The sequence below is a fragment of the Phallusia mammillata genome, chromosome 2 (assembly GCF_965637545.1).
Source record: "Phallusia mammillata chromosome 2, kaPhaMamm4.hap1.1, whole genome shotgun sequence".
Lineage (NCBI taxonomy): Eukaryota > Metazoa > Chordata > Ascidiacea > Phlebobranchia > Ascidiidae > Phallusia > Phallusia mammillata.
Window position 1 is genome coordinate 6,927,312 of NC_137253.1, and position 18,783 is coordinate 6,946,094.

Genomic DNA, 18,783 nt, shown 5'->3' on the forward strand with positions numbered 1-18,783 from the left:
ACCAAGCTGGAAATAGCTTCGCAACGTAAGAACGTCATGGAGCTAAAAAAAATATATTACGCAATTAAGGAACCAAGGTGGTTATATGCTTTTATTGCTATAAAGTGAATTGACTTCACCTCTAAATTGCATAAGTTCGGCAAAACGCGTGTTTTGTTTTGCTAATACACTAACAAAACTTGTATAATTACGTCAAAGCGTCCTTAAATGAAACTAACTCTGACACACAATAGTTGAGTCAGAGAGCCACAGTAGCCGAGTGGCGAATGATAAGAGTCCAACAAACATAAAGTGCTTGTCCAGTGCGATGTTCTGTGTTTCTTACGACCTCTTATCGTGGCCTTTATCAGGCATAAGGGTATCAGAGTGTACTGTCACTGTGGAGACTTGTATAGCCAGGTGGTAGGCCTCTCGTAGTCGAGTCAGCCACTTGCGCAAGGAGAAGTACCTCGATTGTTAGCCTTGTTTTCTGTCCAGCCCACGTACTCAAATCTTATCGTTGTGAGTGAGAGGTTTTTTCGCACAATGAAAGTTTTGTGAGTCAACAAGGGGGGTTTAGAAACGTCTGTTTGACTGCTGCAAACTGATTCAAGATCTGTATCGAGTGTTAATCGATTGAATAGTTATCTACAACAATAGTACAAGTTTTCGAGATAAGGCCATTTAACATGATAAAAAAAAGTTTGTTATACAATTTATAAACTGTTATATTTTGGCAAACAACGACATTACAGACTTTTGTGTGTGGTTCTAACTGAGCAATTCAAACTTAAAATTTCCTAACTATACACAATCAATTTAGACCCGTTATTTATGCTAAAACATATGTTTTTGTTTAAGGTTTTATAGCTATAGGATCAAAGCCATCAAAATTATACGTGTATTTTGGCAAGCAGTTTCCATAGTAACATCGCATCGAATTGTTACGTCACTATGGAAGAAGAACTAAAATGTCCAGTGTGCCATTGTCTGTTCCGAAATCCGGTTATGTTGCCATGCAACCATAATGTTTGCTACCAATGTGCCGAGAATCTGATCATGAAAGTAAGTTCTCGTAAATTCAGTGTAACAATTCTGTGTTGTTTTGTCGGGTTTTAGTATTGCTTTTGTCTCTATAGTTCCCTGCAGGGTTATATAACCAATTTAGGTAATGTATGAAACGACTGTATTGCGATCTTTTGCCATTGATTTCCAAGTGGTACTTAGCAAGGTTTAATGTACTAACATTACAAAAAAAGGACCAAACTTATCCCAAAATATCTTGCAGTTATTGAATGCACAATACCCCAATTTATTAGTTTAAAACTGTTACTGAACTGTTTGTTTCCTATCTTTCAGTCAACATGTGCGAACACTCAACTTCCACAAAACTACACTTTCAAGCAAACAACGAAACCGACTGGTAACGACGTTGACAAAATGTCTTTGATCAGTGAAGCCGTGCTTAGTGACTCGGATAGCGGATATTCAGGGGGCTCTATGGGACCGGGGGAAACACCTTCGCCCCCCGTTTTGGGGTCCAATGTTTCCGCCATGGTCGCTTCTCTGCAAGGGGGAAAAACTAACCCCACCATAACGCCCCCAAGTCCCCCTCAGAACGGAATAACTCTCCCACCATTGCCAGAATCTGTATCGTGTCTTACTTGCCCAATTTGCCACCGTACTTTGTTTCTTGACGAGCGCGGTGCAAAAAGCCTTGACTGCAATGCGATGTTAAAAAGCATTGTGGATCGCTACCACAACTGCGATGGCCGCGAAGCTGAATCCACCGTCTCAACAAGTTTAAACAACAATTTAGCCGCAAACCTATGCCAGCTGTGCCCTTCAACCGACGCGACGCAAAAGGCCGTAGTCAAATGCGTTCAGTGCGCGGTGTTTTACTGCGCAAGTTGCCGCGAAAAGTGCCACCCGGCCCGCGGCCCCTTAGCGCAGCACAAACTTATTGATGCCAGCATGGATTGCAAAGTGACGTCATCGCGTCCTGACGTAGAGAAGCCGTCACGTGCTTACCCGGGTCTACCGAGCAAACCTCTACTAAAAAACGGGATAAGGTTGACCCCCTGCCCAATACACCCATCGGAAAGTACCAGTTTACATTGCGAAACATGTCGGCTGTCGCTTTGTGTGCAATGCAATGAGGACGGAAAGCATAAATCACATGAGGTCAAGGCCATCGGCGGATTGTACAAAGCACAAAAGGTGAGTTCCAATTTGAATTTTTTCTCTGTGACATTCTAAACCAGTGGTCGGCAACCGCCGGTCCGCGGCCCGATACCGGTCCGCGAGAAGTTCGTTACCGGGCCGTATAAGTTTTCAGGTTAAATGCTATAAAACATTTTGCCCATGTATCCCAGGGATGATAAACTAATTTAAGCGTTTTCGTTGCCAAATATTTGAAGGTTTTTGAAGATCGGTCCGCGATAAAATTTCACTTTCAAAAACGGTCCGCAGTGCAAAAAAGGTTGCCGACCCCTGTTCTAAACTATACTTCGATTGTTTGTACCTCAAAACTAAACTGTCGAAGCACCAAAGACTACAAGATACAGGATTAATGATCTTAACCAAAGGGATATTTCTCTCTAAGCTTGTTCTAACTGCGCTTCATTAGTTTTGAATTAGAACGAATTACGGATAATGAAAAACCCAGTTAACCCCGAACGCATTGAATCTATCTGGTCGTTGATATTCGGTACACAATCATTTGCAGGATTTTCAATTTAGTTCTATAATATACCAAAATTGAATCTTTATTAAAAAAAATGGTTTAAGTTATTGGTAAAATTTAGGATTAGCGCAAAAAATGGCGTAGAAAACTTGACCAAAATTATGCGTTGTTCAATTGCTCATTTATCACCACCATATTTGGAGTTTAAATATTTTGCTGGATGTTATGAGCAAACAATGGCTCTCATGTTACGTTGCTGAAGTGATTGTTCATTCACAAAGCGTAGGCGAAGTTGTTTGATCAAATGGATCTAGTTTCTATTGTGTTTTCTGATTGTAACAGTCGAAGCCCTCGAGGGCGTGACTTCTTGAGGAGCAAACAAGTGTGTTGTCTAACTACTTCTATGTGTGGTTACTGTACCAGGTGCTGGTTGGGTGCATTAAACATTAGTTGCTAACCCTTATTTTATGTACAAGTGGAAAAAAAAGTAAAAAGTGAACTTTGGGTAAATGTAAGCAACGGTTTGCATAATCAATCAATTTTAGCAGTAAACAACTACGCGAAACACTTACGTTTTGCTTTGCCGAGCAAAATACCCATAAATTTCCACTTCAAACTTACGGCCACGACAAAAACCCATTGTTTTTCGCGCCAAAGCGACTCTCCAGCATTGTGACGTCACACAGCTGGAGAGCCGTCTCAATTTGCGCTCGATGGATTAGAGTAGAGGGGCTGAGGGGGCACTTCTACTCGGTCAGGCTGCTTAGAGTCTTATTAGCGACTTCTGCAGCTGCTTTTTGTTCATGATTAGCGCGCTTAGAGTTCGGACTGCTGCGATTATTTGTAACATCTCAACGGGAGATTTTTTCTCGCATTTTCGGTTTGCTTAAGGATTTATAGCGCATCGGTCCATTTCATGTTGTTGTTTGTTCTCTATGGTGGCAACTTGGGAATCGACATGGTGTTGAACTTGTCCGAGATAAACAGCAAAAGCAAATTTGTCCCTTGGGGATCGCGCCCTTATTTGTTGAATTAACATGTCCAGTGGGTTGTGTGTGAAAATGTTTCGTCAGATCCGAAACTCTTGTTTTTGCCTATTCTTACTATGCAGCTCGATTGTTTATGTATTTTGTTGTTATGATCGTTTATAACATAATATCACCCATTCTCAGCAATTAATTATCCTAATATTTTTGGAAATTTGAAATGAAGTATATTAGCAACAATATATCACCCCTTCAGTTTTGTAGGCATAGGGTATGTTAAAAATGTTAAATCGTTTTAATTTATTTCATTTAAAACGCTTGTCTCAATTAAAGTCCATATCAATGCATTACTACGTTGCGAAAACTGAGTTCTTTTATTGGGCAATTTGTCAACGTAACAATGACAGTTGTAAATTGTCATAAAACACTTCCAAAACCCTCGGCCCCTCGCTTGTTTCACCAACTGCCCTCATATAGACACGGAATTTTGACGCGCCAATCCATCGATTATGTCGTAATACTGAAGCACTGTTACGTATCAACTGGTATCAGTAATCGATGATCACACAATACACAAGCAGCATAAAAATCACTCGAGCGTATGACGTCACTATGCTAACTGGTGCGTAACTGTTTAATTGTTACGTCATTAGCGAACGATATATGACCGATGGAGCAACTGAAAATCTTAACAATTGGCCGCTGTGACGTAAATCCGCAGGCCACCCTGTCAGTATTTGCTAGGGCTTTAACTTGTAAGCGTTTAATGGAAAAACGATTTGCCGGTTCTAAAGGTGAATGAAACACGTGTTCAACGCATCTAACTTCCTCACCCAACTTTTAATCCGCGAACAATTTAAGAATGTTTGCTCGCACGTGGCTAGCGAACCTCGCTGCGTTAAACTATCAGAGAAAAGGCTTGTAATTGTCTATGCAGGGTTATAGCCCCAAGCATTGAGTTTGTCTATTTTGTGTAAATTATACTTTGTACTGTATCAATCTTTTCCGGTATACGGTTATAGAGAGCATTACATTTTTTCAATTATGAATTCCCATTTAAATCTATTGGCCATAAGATTTCATGATGTCTTCGACTTTTAGACAAGAAAACGTGCGATTCGGAGGTAGAAGATTATAAGCGCCCATGTTTTCCATCTGTATACGTGTTATGTGTTTGTGGGCTTAAAGGTGTCGTTTAAAATTAATGACTCGTTCTTACGCCGGTCGTATCCAATGTTGCGTTAATCGACATGCAAAAGCCACGCCAAATGTTGGGTCGTTAATAATTCAACGTACTTGTTAACAAGCCATCGAAAGGGACGAACTCTCATTTATTTGCTATGATGACCAATGGCATGAAATATGATGCACGTTGATATGTAAAATAAGTAGCTGCGTGAAATATGGTCATCGGTATACTGTAAGATACACCCCATTTTTGCAATGCATTTTTAGACGTTTTAGTATGAATAGTTTGCATCCCTAAAGGAATGCTTCTGATTGTACAAATGTTGTTTAAATGGAAACGTATAATTTTCGGGGACAAAACTTTATTGAATTTCACTTAATAGTCAAAAACATTGCTCTGCTTATGTGCTGTTTAAAACTTTCAATAGAAAGTTCGTTGGTGTAAGGGCACAGGGATAACTCACGTTGTAGTATTGCATTCAAGTTCACGTTTGCTTCAACAAGCGTTGGATCAAACTCAACGCCATTTTTAATTTCTGAGCCAACTGTTCTTGAGTCATGCGAACAACTGATATTTAGGAACAAAAATTATTCGATACCCCACCAAAAACACTAACTATTGAAACATTTGCAAAACATATACATTTTCCCTAGCAACATTGGTGTCCTTATTCTAAAGGTTTCGTGGTATATGCTTAGTTGGTTTCTCCTTTTGCAATCAGCCTTCCAGCAAACCGCTTTATGAGTCGTGTAGGGGTCACACCACCAGCTTACCGATCCCGTCTGCGTTAAATTGCCATCCGTGTATTTGCTTTGTGATTTTTATCAAGCGCTATGATGGCGCCGGCCCGGGGTTCAGCTAAGGTTTTATCATCAATATCTTGGAGTCTCTGAGACCGTCTGACTCTGCTGTGCTTGTTTGTTGCGTTATGTTGAATGCATTATTACTTCGGATCTGTGGACGCTTTAGAAGCCGTCTTGTCGCGTGTCTCCCGAAATCAGTGGTAAATACGACCATAATTGACATGGTATATGAATTGGTGTAAAGTTACACACCAGACAAATTGGTCTAAGTTGGCCTTTTTTTATTGCACGCTATTTCAGTTTGCGTAATATTCCCTTGTGTACATATATTTATTCGCACCAACAAAACTATGTCACATTTACAAGTCATCAAAATGTGTTTGTATGGGGCCGGTTACTCCATTTGGTTGTAAATTGAAGAAATAATCATACATATTAAAGTGGGTTGCTTGTGGAAAAAACTGAACAAACTACCAAATCGGAGACCAGCAGCACATTTACACGAAACTACTATAATCTGTCTCCGGAAGGTGTGTTATCCCTTTCACCACACACTGTCCACCTTCGAGCGTCGATCAATAGGCGCTTTACAAATCGCTCGCTGGTCTTTTGTTTGAATCGCCGACAGTGCAGGATGTTGCATCTGGGTCGGATCCCAACAACGGTGCTCATCAAATATGCATCGCACAGACTGCATGGAAAGTGTGCTGCGACGACAGTTCGTGGAAATAGGCTTTTAAGCGTTGTAAGCAATTCCCTTGTGTCCACCGGCCCATACTACTCCTTATGTCAAAGTTGCTACTATGCTTGCAACTAAGATTAATGCACGCGTTGATGCGTTGTATGTAGGTGACGTCATGACGTCCTATATTACTATGATGTCATCAACATTTTATTTTACTTGAAATGCGATTTAGGTGTGTGGTGACATCATGGTACACAGGGCAAGTGACGTCATACGTTTTTCTGACGTCATCATCGTTGCTTTTTATTTGCAAACGCTGTTAACACATGTACAGTAGCATTATTATAATAAAATAAGAAAGTAACGTCATATTTTTCTGACGTCATCGAAGGTACTTTTCTGGTTGACGCAGTGATAATAGTGTTCATCATTGGAAGGCAGCCAAAAGGCGTCGTGCTTTTCTGTCACCAACTACTCTTAAAGCCTAAAATCAATGCCACGATCAAGCGAACCCTAAAAAATGTTGGAACATTTTTTACCGATATTTAACCATCTTGATCAGTCATTTTTGATGTTCTTTATCTAGGGTTATATCTTTCGGGTGTGGGGTGATGTTGTACAAGCATCAGGTCACACTTTTCCCATCGCTCTAAATTATAACGTCAAGTGCAGACAGCTCGGCTTGCGGTGAGTTTATTCTCACATTGAGCGACGCCCACCGTGACCAATCGATCGCATGTCACGGCACCAAGCGTTGTGCCGGTAACGGTAAACCGAACGTTAAGTCAAATAAACAAACACAGAACAGCGCGAAAGGTCGTCCCGTGCGCAGGTGCACAAACGTGACACATCTTTTGCGTCGCCAAATTTATTAAATCTTCCCCAAGACGCAACTAGGGCAATTGTTTGTACTTTAGCGCTTCGTGTGGTTTGCTAATGTATATTGGTCTAGTATTCCTTTCGTAAGTTTATACAAAACTCCTTCAGTTGCTGGCAATGTGAATTTGGTATTATGTAAAAAAATAACGTCTTTGGTACAGTAAAATCAATGTACGATAAAATCCTTGGTTAGCCTAACATATTTTCTATTTGAATAAGGAACTGATGCCATTTAGACGAAATATATATTCCTTAACATGAAACTGGCTGATTCTGTTTAACCAAGGATTTTAACGTCTATTGGTTTTACTGTTTTATTGTTCAATAATGGTGATCGTCAGAAGCTCTGCTGTTGGTGGTTTTCATCCATATAAAACTGTTGATCTAAAGGTACAATAGTAATATCGCCCCTCTTTACGGAATATTTAATTGTGGTCAATGTTTACATTTGCCTGTCTGAGGAAATAATTTTGAAATGCTTTAATGAGATTAAATTTTATGCCTCCAACGGTTGTTTTTCTGGGTTTTATTTTCCCACAGTCCAGATGTAAATTAAACCCCTATCTTTTTTATAATCAGATGGACTGTGACGTAACAATCGTGTAATTGTCATCAGTCCGTGACGTAATCCGACGAAAGGAGCGTTTAATTCGGGTCGAACCGCGATCAAACAATTAGGTTAAATCGTCAAAATTTTGTGTGATCCGCCTGTGTTTAGTTGAAGAAACAACATTTGTTGATAGGCCAGCTGTTGAAAATGATTTTGTACTAGTACATAGGCTTACAGTTAAATTTTAGCTTTTAACACCATCAACCGTGTATGACTCGTTCAAAACTGAGAAAAAAGGTTGCGTATTGGTTTGCATGAACCGATTATGTCCAATACCAGTCGTAAAATATGTATTCTGCCACAAAAATATTGTGTTCACCTAATGTGTACGTGAGAAGGTCTTAGCGCTACCTCGTACTGAAGGGTGATTGAGCTATCACCTGCTTAACACATGGCAGGTTAAAATATTGCCATGCTCTAAACACTAAGCCGGTATCGTTAATTTTACAACACCTTTTGGTGTCACAAAACGCCGCAAGACCAACGCGAAACCACGAAGTCAAACGCGCAACGCTTATTACGTCATAAAAAGGTGATTTGTTACGTCATCTTTACGATTTGTTCGAGCACCGTTTAATCCGTTCGCCTCGTTGGCCGCGCGAGGCCAATTCTACAGTTCACAAATCTTTCGCGCAATCGCTTTATGACGTAAGAATGGTACCGTAAAATCGATCCGTTTCGGTGAGCGCTGTTGTGTTGCTTATTCCGGTTATGCTTGTTTCCGCCCGCTGTGTTAGAAAGCATTGTCTCACCCCGGCAGTATGGAATTATGTGTGGACATTTTGTTCCTGTGCTATTGTGGTAGGACAATGGCTTCCTCTTTTTGATTTTTGCCGACAACACTCTGTTATTTACGGAAAACTAAAAAGCTTGAATATAACTACATGTGATCCTTTTAAAATTGTATTAGCTTCGGGGCAACTTTCAGACCTATGGACCATTTTTCAAAATATCTTTGTGTGTTACAATGGTGGTTGATTTCTTTTACCGGTGAAATTGTTTTAAACGTACGTTTAGGTTCTAACGCCTTGAACAGAATAATTTTACAAACTTTAAAAGTCACCAATCAAAAAACTCGTTTATAGTAAAAACATTTTCTTGCACTGATTGTGACAACAGCGTTTGTTGCATTGTTTGCACTAAAATGTATTACTGTATACAAGGGCTGCTGCAGGTTTGTTATTCATTAAGGCTAGAGCAGTGGTTCTTAACCTTTTTTCCTTGCTGCACCCCTTTCAAATCACAAACCAATTTTCGCACCCCCTTTCAAATCACTAACCAATTTTCGCTCCCCCTTCTGTAATTGCTTAAATAGAATAGACCTAACCAACCTTAATGGGTCAGCATCCCCGCACCCCCTAGGAACAGTTCTCGCACCCCTTGGGGGTGCGTGCACCCCAGGTTAAGAACCCCTGGGCTAGAGTTTATTGCCCAATAATGGTACATTCAGCACCCCGCCTTAAAAACCGTGTACATATTATTGTGGTGCAACAAACGTTCATTCGACGTTAACAATGAAAACAGAAACACGCCAAAACTTTGTGGCCTCTTCATTGTTTTCAATCGAACCACCCGGTATGTTTCAGTTTATACTCGTTCAACTGTTGGCCAACAAGCTCCTTCGAATAAGGCCCATTCTCGAATTCGACGAGCGCTTTGTTACGCAGATATCACGTGTCAGACAGGGCCACTAGGGCGGCTGGATTTTTAATTATATCCCATTGTTACGCATGTGTGACGCGTGAATGCTTGTGGAACTCAGTGATTGTTTTCCATTGTCCTGGACCTTCAAGGTTCAGTTTGAAATTTAAAATCGAGTGTTTTTTGGCATGCGCCTCCATTAAGCCACCATTGAGTTAAAATTGTACGGAAATTAGTTGATACCCAATTTCAACCTTTTTCAAAGCAATTAAAGAGTTAATAGAAGCCTTTCCTCTTTAAGACACGTGTTTTGTCGCATCTACCAGATTTAACTAGGTAATTGAAATTGAGGCGCTTAACTAATTACAACCCTTAGTAGGGATATTTGTGTTCCAAGTTTTGGGTTAATTAGGATTAATTTCACTTTATTGTCCGAATTAGAATTCCCTGCAAATGACCATCGACATTTAAGGAGGAATTGTTTTCAAAAACTCTAACACGAGAAACTTATATTAATATTTTTCAATGGATTTGCGTCGTTAGTCAGTTTTCACACTGAAAGCTAAAAATGTGTTTTACGTGGGCAACATACAAAAATTTGTGATAATTTTCCAGTAATTGACTATTTTAAAGCTACAAAAACTTTTCCGGGGCTTATTTTCAAAGATCAAAACAGCCATTATACCATTACACCGACCACGAAAAAGCTATTCGTAGCTAATCCCGGAAAACTGCGACAGTCGATAACTTGTGATTATCTAATCCCCCCTGCTATTAATTCGCAATTAATCTGGTGCTACGCTAGTTTGCCAGATGTTACCGTATTCACTAGTCTCAAAAGCACAACACTTAAATCATCTTCAAGCATCTGGTTACACCGCTCGCTTGTTACATCATAAAGGCACTTATCAGTTGCATTGTTACGTTAAAAGAGTACTTTTAAGACAATACAAATTGTAGTTTGTGTGGCTGGAATTAGCGAATGCCTGGAATGTGCGAAAGATCGTTTGTTGTTTAGCATTACTTTCGTTGTAGATACAAAAACACACAAAACTATTGGACCTTTTAGGTTTTATGTTTACCCAACCTTTTGTTAAAATTTGACCACTTGGGTTTTGTCAGCTATTATTTTAAAAACAATTAGTTTAGCTGCGATACCAGCAGGAAAACTGTCAAACGTGTTTGCAAAGATTTATTGATTCCAAGTGTTTGACGTGTGAAAAGCTAATCAACATGCACTTGTAACTTTTCAAAACATCATCTGAGCAAATTGTTTAGGTTCAAACCGATTGTTTGACTATGACTGAAAATCATTACTTCATATTTGATCCATCGACGAAGGCGCTTTATTGCCGGCAGTTTACACTTAACTGCGGTTTAAACTGCAAGAAAGCTATTAATGGAATGTTCAAATCAGCATTGCTGCGTATTGATAATTCATTAGCAAAAGAACACGCTGACGATACGATTTTATATTACTGTACAATGCCTTTACCAATTTCAATAAATCATGGATTAGATGCCGTTACAAATCTCGAAAGTATGACGTTGTATGCGACGATATGACATATAAGGGACGTCACCCTACAATGACATATACATTTAGGCGCTTATATGGACCTTTTAGTTCAAATAATACCGCATCAAATTTTCCATTGGTGTACTTGTGACGTCATACACATACCTAGTGACGTCACTGGCAGAAAAACAAGCTTTCAAATCTCCAGAAAACAATTTTTCTCGAAATTATATAAAAATACTGCTGTAGCTTGTTTACTAACTGTTTGAGAGGGGACTTTAAATCGTTAACGAATCGAGCGACAACACAAAATCGGGGCTTTAATGTTGGTAAAGTGCTTATCCGTGTTGAATCTAATGTCTGTCGCTTGGCGGAGGCGCCGTAACAGCTGTGGGACGATGTACAGGACGAAAATATACAACGAATTTGCTTGTCTTACACATATTAGGGAAGGATGGGGTTATGGATTTCCGATTGATGTTGATTTTGAGTGTTTAACGTCGCAAATTCTATTGACTTGTTGTTGGTATGGAATTCTAGTTTAGAAACAGGTTGTTTGTTTGGTTGATAAAATTCTGGAAACTAAAGATACTTACTATTTATTGATTTATTTTCTGATCGTTTCGCGGGGTTCCAAACAATTATAGTGTTCTTGGAATTTGATAAAGCGGAGACCGAAAATTGACGTTTCTGATATTTTTGCATCCAACCTCAACTACTCTATATGTTTGCCAAAATCCTTATTACTCGAATCTCACAGAATAATTGCTCTACAGATCAGAACTATACATTCAAACTTGTGATGTTGACCTATATAAATCTTTTTTTGCAGGGCCAACTAAGCCAGCAGATGGGAGCTTTGTCCAACAAAGCTAGGCAAGCAAAAGACCTTGTTATGATGCTGAGAGGAACCCAGGACGAAATCCAAGTACGTAGATATGTTAAAATAGCTTACTTTACTTATTCAATGTTTGTCAGTATAAAAGGGTTGGACCACCATGCATAAAAGCGAATAGAGCTTTGGATCGCTTGTTGGTACAGATCAATTTGAATCTATAACTATAAGGACCCGAGAAAATTTGAATTCAGTGAAAACTAATTTCCAAAATCGTTTGACAAAGCCTGCTTAACACACATACGACACTAATGGCTTTAGCATTGGCTCAAAACACCTCATAGGCTTAAATCACATGTTGGTTCAATAATATAGGTGTAATTAGTTAATGAACACCTAGACAGAATAGTGATAGACAAACAAGCTAACAGTTTGGTGTCTGTAAGCAAATTAACACTTCAACTGAGCTGTCATCAATTAACACCCATTAGACAAACATTTTCATTAAGCCAGCTGCCTTCTCTGTTTAATCCATACATAGCATTGCGACTAAGTGATGTTTGGTTACAGCCCAAGCTTTATATATATGCATATAAGCACTTTAACCAATGGTGTTTATTCTTGCAATCAAGTTAATCATGTGGGACCCATGTGTTTCTGACAGCCAATGCAAATGTACATGGTGAACAAAATGTACTGTTTAGTAATGTACTTGTACTGTTATAAATGTACTATTTGAAGTAAATTAGTGCTGAAACAATACTGTACTGCTGTGTCTAGTTTAGCAGCAAAACTTAATCAATCTAAATAATGTGCATGACCTTTAGTTGGCCTGTCCTGAACGTTTTCATAAAACTTATCATATAAAACTAAAACGGTGGACCCGGTAGCCTGTAAACTTATTACACATAAGCTATAGCTGTAAATATTAATGAGAATAATTCGGTTTGATGTATTTGCTCCGGGATGGGTAGATCACCTCTTTTCATTATTCATGTTGTAATGTAGAAAAATTCTGGCGACCTAGAGGCAAAAACCGTGGCGCAGTGCGATCAACTTATCGAAGGCATACAGAGGAAAAAGAACGAACTACTGCAAAGGATAAGCCGCGAAAAGGAACTAAAGTCTAAGGTTTGTCAAATACGCGTTCCCAGTGCTTAAGAACGAGCTCTTCAAAAATTTATTATTATCTAATATACTACAAACACTAGCACACTTGTTAAATCATTAACGATCTTTATTGATTTGGAAACGCTCAATAGGAAATTAAGAGTTTGTAGATTACGCGTTCTGACTGCTTACAAAAAGTAAAAACAAATTAATGCTAAACATGCTTCAGACCAATTGGGTAAACTAAAATGGCTTTTATGTAATCCTTATGATCAGAAACTTATAACGACAGACATGATAAAACTAGGATTTGACACAACCATTGACCCGAGATGCAACTTTTTGCTAAACTGATCATCGGAATTAATTGCTAAATTGATTTTTAACGCGAAGCTTAGGCATGAAGTACAGACCACGTATAAAAAAAGGTTTTACTATGCTTTGTAGGTACGTTTTTCGTAAAACTTTAGTGTTTCTTGCAACTTGAAAATGCACAATTGCATCAAAACAAATTCATAAGACTGCAGTGACGAACGTTTTTAACCATTAGCGAGCAAAAAACACTTATATATATATATTTCCAACGGCGCCAGTTCACTAGCAACAACTATCTCGTCTCGCAGTCAAAAGGCAACAAAAATATATTTTACTGTTGTTGTCTGAGCACCGTGTCGACCCTGGCAACCCCGAATTTCACGTGAAAGAGTTTAACACCACCGCTATTGTATAGTGTTGCCTTTGAATTTAACAGTCACCTTATCATTGTGGTGCACCAACCCATGTTCTAGCGCTTTACAAAGCCAACGGCTTAATTGGGATGAACACAAAAGGCGTTGCTATACCGTGCGATGGTTTGAAAAGGATTCGTTGCCAGTGTGTTGCATGTTAATTTATGAAACCATTTCTCCTGCTGAAGGTAGTATGCTGTCATCTGGAAAGATTGCATTTTCTAATCACCTTTAATTCAAATTGATAGATGACCTACGCCCACGCAAGAAAAGCAAATTTAGTACTAGTAGGCTTTTTGCAACTGTGATTTATTGTCGAATGCATATAGCATTATTTTCTTAAAACATTCCTTTAAACAAAACATGTGGATAAACATTCCATACAAACGCATGATCAGGGGATTCATGGCAGTAATTCAGGGCTCTGCCATTTATTGTACCCTACCCTCTTCAAAATACCTTTGATGTGGGGCGAGGCTTATAGATGGGGCTAAAACGTGGTTTAACCCTCCAATTTAGGGATCAGCTCCTAAACAACCCCCACAGTAACCCTTTAATCCGCACTCGCGCTTTAATAGCAGTGCCAATAACCCACACGCCCTGGCCATAAACTCTCCAACTCAAGTTATACCACACCCTGTGTTCGATCAAGCGTGAAATCACGTGCGTGAAAGTGCTGTTTGAAATGTTTGTCCAAGTCCACTTGTTGTTTTAGCGCTGCTGATGTACTTGTGGCGTTTGGTTAAGCTCTTGTGTTTGTTTGCGCTACTGTTTAGTTTAGCAACGAAGCCGGGCGCAGAGTTTTGCAAAAGCAGAGTTAATGCGGCATTGCTGCAAACTACAGTTTTTATGTTGTGTATTGACACCTCGTCGTATTAAGTGTCATATTCTGCTTGGCACGACCGCTTGGGTTAGTTTTCCTGCCCAATTATTCACAGTACTTGTACGTAAACTTAAAACTTGAATCTCCCAGCTCGTTGCTTGGGGGATTATAATGAACCATATGCCTATTTATTTAAATTCCCGAAAAATTAAGTTATTTGTCCTTAAAATCTCTTGACATTGGTTTTGAAAAACGTTTGTTTATTTTTAGAGTGTGAGAGAGCAAACTCAGCAATGTACGTTAAAGTTGCGACAGACGACTGGTTTGTTGGAATATTGCATCGAAGTTATGAAAAACAATGACGCCGCTGCATTTCTACAGGTACAATGGCGCCACCTGGCGAATAAAGTTTATTTTTAAATTAGCCAGTGGATGGCGGCCTTTCATATTGTGGAGTAATCTAAATTCTGCTGAGTAATTTTCGTTCTGCTAAAGCTAAGTAAACCTATTAGTGCTGAGTAATCTTAGTACTGCTGAGTAAACGCAATTTTGCTGAGTAAACATAATATTGCTTTTGCTGTGTAAAATAAGTGGACGTAATGCTAATGCATGAATAGACATAACAAGTTTGAAACCTGATCCGGATTCTTTCTAAGAAGGGTCGAGAGTTCGAACCCCATGATATAAAAGAAAAGAAACGAAAGCCAAACATTTCACCATTTATTTATGCTAAAACGTTTTACAGACTTCTCAAAGTTTGATTGAACGAGTTGCTTGCACTGAGAGACAATGGACGTCACGCCACCTAGTGCCCAAGGTCATCTCACAGTTTGACCTTGAACTTCAAACTTCGTCGTTGGCCGCCGCTATAGACAAGACTGACTTTCTCCAAATCAAAGGTAACAAGATTATGCTCTAATTTAATAAGATGGTCATTCTACTTGTGTATCTACTAGATAGTAAAAGCTGCACATACTGTTGAGTAAAATACTTAAAGCCACCGCTTACAATCGAATAACAAAGGTACTTATCGAATCAAAATGTCCACTGTACGTTTAGAGCATTAAAAAAAATCTAAGATAGTGGACAAATAAACGAAAGCTGGAGGCAACGTCTATACCCAAAAATTATGCATTACTTTTTCCGTAAGCAGAAAATTTAGAAGTTATAGAGTTGTTTTTACATTTATTGGTTTGAACTAAACTTGGACCGTTTCTTTTCTACAGTGCCTGACAAACCAAGCATACGCGTTGAGGAGAAAAGCTCCAAAAACAACACAGTCACTTTATCATGGCTTGTATCTTCCAAGAGAGCTGTGGATGGATTTAAACTTGAGATGGATGACGGAAATAACGGACCATTCAGGGTAAGCTACTACTGTACTATAGTCTTCATATCCTTGTCTGTATACACACAAGTACTGCTGTTATGCATCCACATCAAACGCACACATGTATGTCCAACTTATATAATGGTGAAGTATATACTCTACAACGCGTAATTTGACCTTAAAACTGTTTAATATGCAAAGTCTAGTTCTATGCACTTGCATTTTAGAGAACGGTCCATATTATACAAATACCTTAACTATATATCACAGAATTTATATGCCCAGTAATTACAAGCCTCTGTGGTCTTGCCGACTGTTAAATTTTACCTAATAAAATATAGAGAATGTGACAGTGGCTTTCTTGTTGGTGGTTTGAGTATCCATGAAACTTAAAAGTTGATCTTCTTTTCACAGGAGGTGTACTGTGGTGGGGAGAGTATGTGTACAGTTGATGGCCTCCACTTTAACTCCGTGTACCGAGCGAGGGTTCGTGCTTACAACAAGGCTGGATCTAGTCTGTATAGCGAAGTTCTGCATCTACAAACCTCTGAAGGTAAGACAACAACATCTTGACTGAATCTTTGTATTTAAACTCAAGAACACGACTTGCTCTTCTCGGTGAAGTAATTCCATATCACTTAAATTGTACAACTGATTTAAAATAAATGTAATGTGTCACTGTCAAAGTAAGTTCTGTTTAATTAAAGAACTCACCCTCACATTTCAAATCTAAGTTTTCATACGTACTGAACTCAACTATTAAAGCTTCTTGCTCCAAATTAACTGTGCATTTGTAAGTTTTTTGATGTCATATTAGTACACCATCATATGAAAAAAATGTATTTCTTTGCAGTCGCCAGCTTCCAGCTCGATCCCAAACAATCCCATCCTGACATCAAACTCTCCAACAACAATTCAACTGTGACGTCACAAAGTTTTGAGTCACGAATTGCTCTGGGAAAAATCGGATTCTCAAGGGTAAGTAAAACTAGCAGCTCTAGTTTGAATTGCGGTAGTTTCTTGTGAGTTATTTTTTGATAATTTTCGCAACTTGGAACTTCAATGTTGGTTTGTGTATGTGCAGGGCATCCATTACTGGGAATTTTCCATTGATCGATTCGAGAACAATCCTGATCCAGCTTTCGGCGTCGCTCGTTCTGACGTAGACAAGGCTTCGATGTTGGGAAAAGATTTGAAATCCTGGACGATGTACGCAGACGAATCAAGGAACTGGATTCTTCATAACAACCAACACTTTAAAAGGTAAAATTAAAGTAAAGGAGTTGCATCTGTGTCTATTAACCCCTGGTGTAATAAGTTAGTTGTTAGCATTTTATTTGAACAAATCAAATGTTCCAAGCTGCCAATATCTTAAACAGTGTTCTGTAGCCTTTTTGTATCAACATCCACTTTTTCTTGAATACTTTTTTAACAAGAACATTTTAGCCCAATAGCATCATTTACTGGGTTATGTGATCATAATGTCTACACATCCAATCTAGATTCACAACAGTCCCTAGAAGTGATGCTTAATGTCCAGATTGAGAAGCCTTAACCAACTCCTAAGTAAAATGTCACAAACTTGCCAACAATCTCTGTGTTTTACTTAAACAACATTTTCTAATATTCAGATATTTGTATATATTTTACTCAAACAATATTTTCTAATATTCAGAACGGACACTGGTGTTAAGCTGGGATCAAGAATCGGCATCTTACTGGATGTTGCAAGAGGCGTGATCACTTTCTTCATCGATGGAAAAATCCAGGGGGCTCAGTTACCTCTCGGACCACAAACTAAAACAAGCAGCCCTATTTTGTATTACCCTGCAGTCAGCCTAAACCAAAACGTGCAGGTAAAAAGAATTTGCTTTGTATATTAACGGTTAGCATATATTGACAATAGGACTTTTGTGAACGAAAATCAAAAATTAGCACTGCCACACTGTTATAAGTTGATGATTATCGCAACTAATAACATATTTTGTTTCACTATTAGATCACTGTTTGAAAAAGCGTGGCATTCAACCAAATTAATAGCTTTGGTTTTATCACATAACCATGTTTTGAAACAGAGACTGGCGTACAATTTTTTTTTAATTTCCTACAGTTTTTTTTTAATGTTGCTAAACTGATATTTAACTGATATTCAACTTTTAGTCTAAAGCTTATCTCTTACTTTTAGGTTACTCTACATACTGGGTTAAAATCTCCGATCTCGTCTCATCCGGACCCACAGTTTCGCAAACGCATCCACAGTGCTCCGGATTCTGACCTTCCACCTCGGCGCTCTCCATCCATGCCTCAATTCAAGACCCAGCACTCTCACGACGGTTTAACATCCACCAAACACTCCCGAGGTCCTCCACCTGCTCCTCCGCTGAGAAGAGGCGGCTCCTCCGGCAATGTGAGCATAAAAAGCGACGGAGAAATTTCGACAGCGTCCGATCCGGTCCAGGAACGTTCTTTCAAGTCGTTTTTCCGCAAACGCTGAGGCATTTAAGTTGTTGCATAGAAATCGTATACATCCGATAAGCGTTTGGGACGAATTATGCATGGGTGTCGGTTGAAGTGGTCCCGGTGGAGCATCACTGTTTTTCTGTGATAAAAGTGTAGAAAAGCCGGAATGAAGAATTCGAACAGACACTAAACTAAACTTTCCCGAAAGCTATCGAATACGCACTTTGGCGTAGCCCCCCTTCCATAAACTTACAATGCTTTAATATCATCGATTGCAACCTTTGTCAAATTATTACAGCACTATGACTTGTATCTAACGAGTTTAGCCTCCTACATATCACATGTACGAAATTTGTTTGCTATGTGTCAAGTTTCTATGAAGGCGTGTACAAATAATTGAAACCGATTTTCTGGTTGGCTTTTCGTTGCATGAAATTTTCTAACAATCGCTACATTGTGTGCGTTTCAGCTTGTGATATAATTCTTTCTAATAAAACTATATAAGTCGATCTAGTTTGTT

At 39.0% G+C, this 18,783-nt stretch overlaps 1 protein-coding gene across 1 annotated transcript; it reads left to right on the forward strand.

The window, feature by feature from the left end:
• Positions 1–840: 840 nt before the first annotated feature.
• LOC145215256 (E3 ubiquitin-protein ligase TRIM9-like) lies at positions 841–18,772 on the forward strand. Its single transcript, XM_080083939.1, has 12 exons — positions 841–1,044; positions 1,339–2,199; positions 11,810–11,905; positions 12,821–12,943; positions 14,744–14,854; positions 15,219–15,372; positions 15,700–15,839; positions 16,218–16,356; positions 16,657–16,781; positions 16,888–17,066; positions 17,479–17,659; positions 17,989–18,772. The coding sequence occupies exons 1-12, from the start codon at positions 934–936 to the stop codon at positions 18,295–18,297; spliced, it is 2,529 nt and encodes an 842-aa protein (XP_079940065.1). The 5' UTR covers positions 841–933; the 3' UTR covers positions 18,298–18,772.
• Positions 18,773–18,783: the final 11 nt, after the last annotated feature.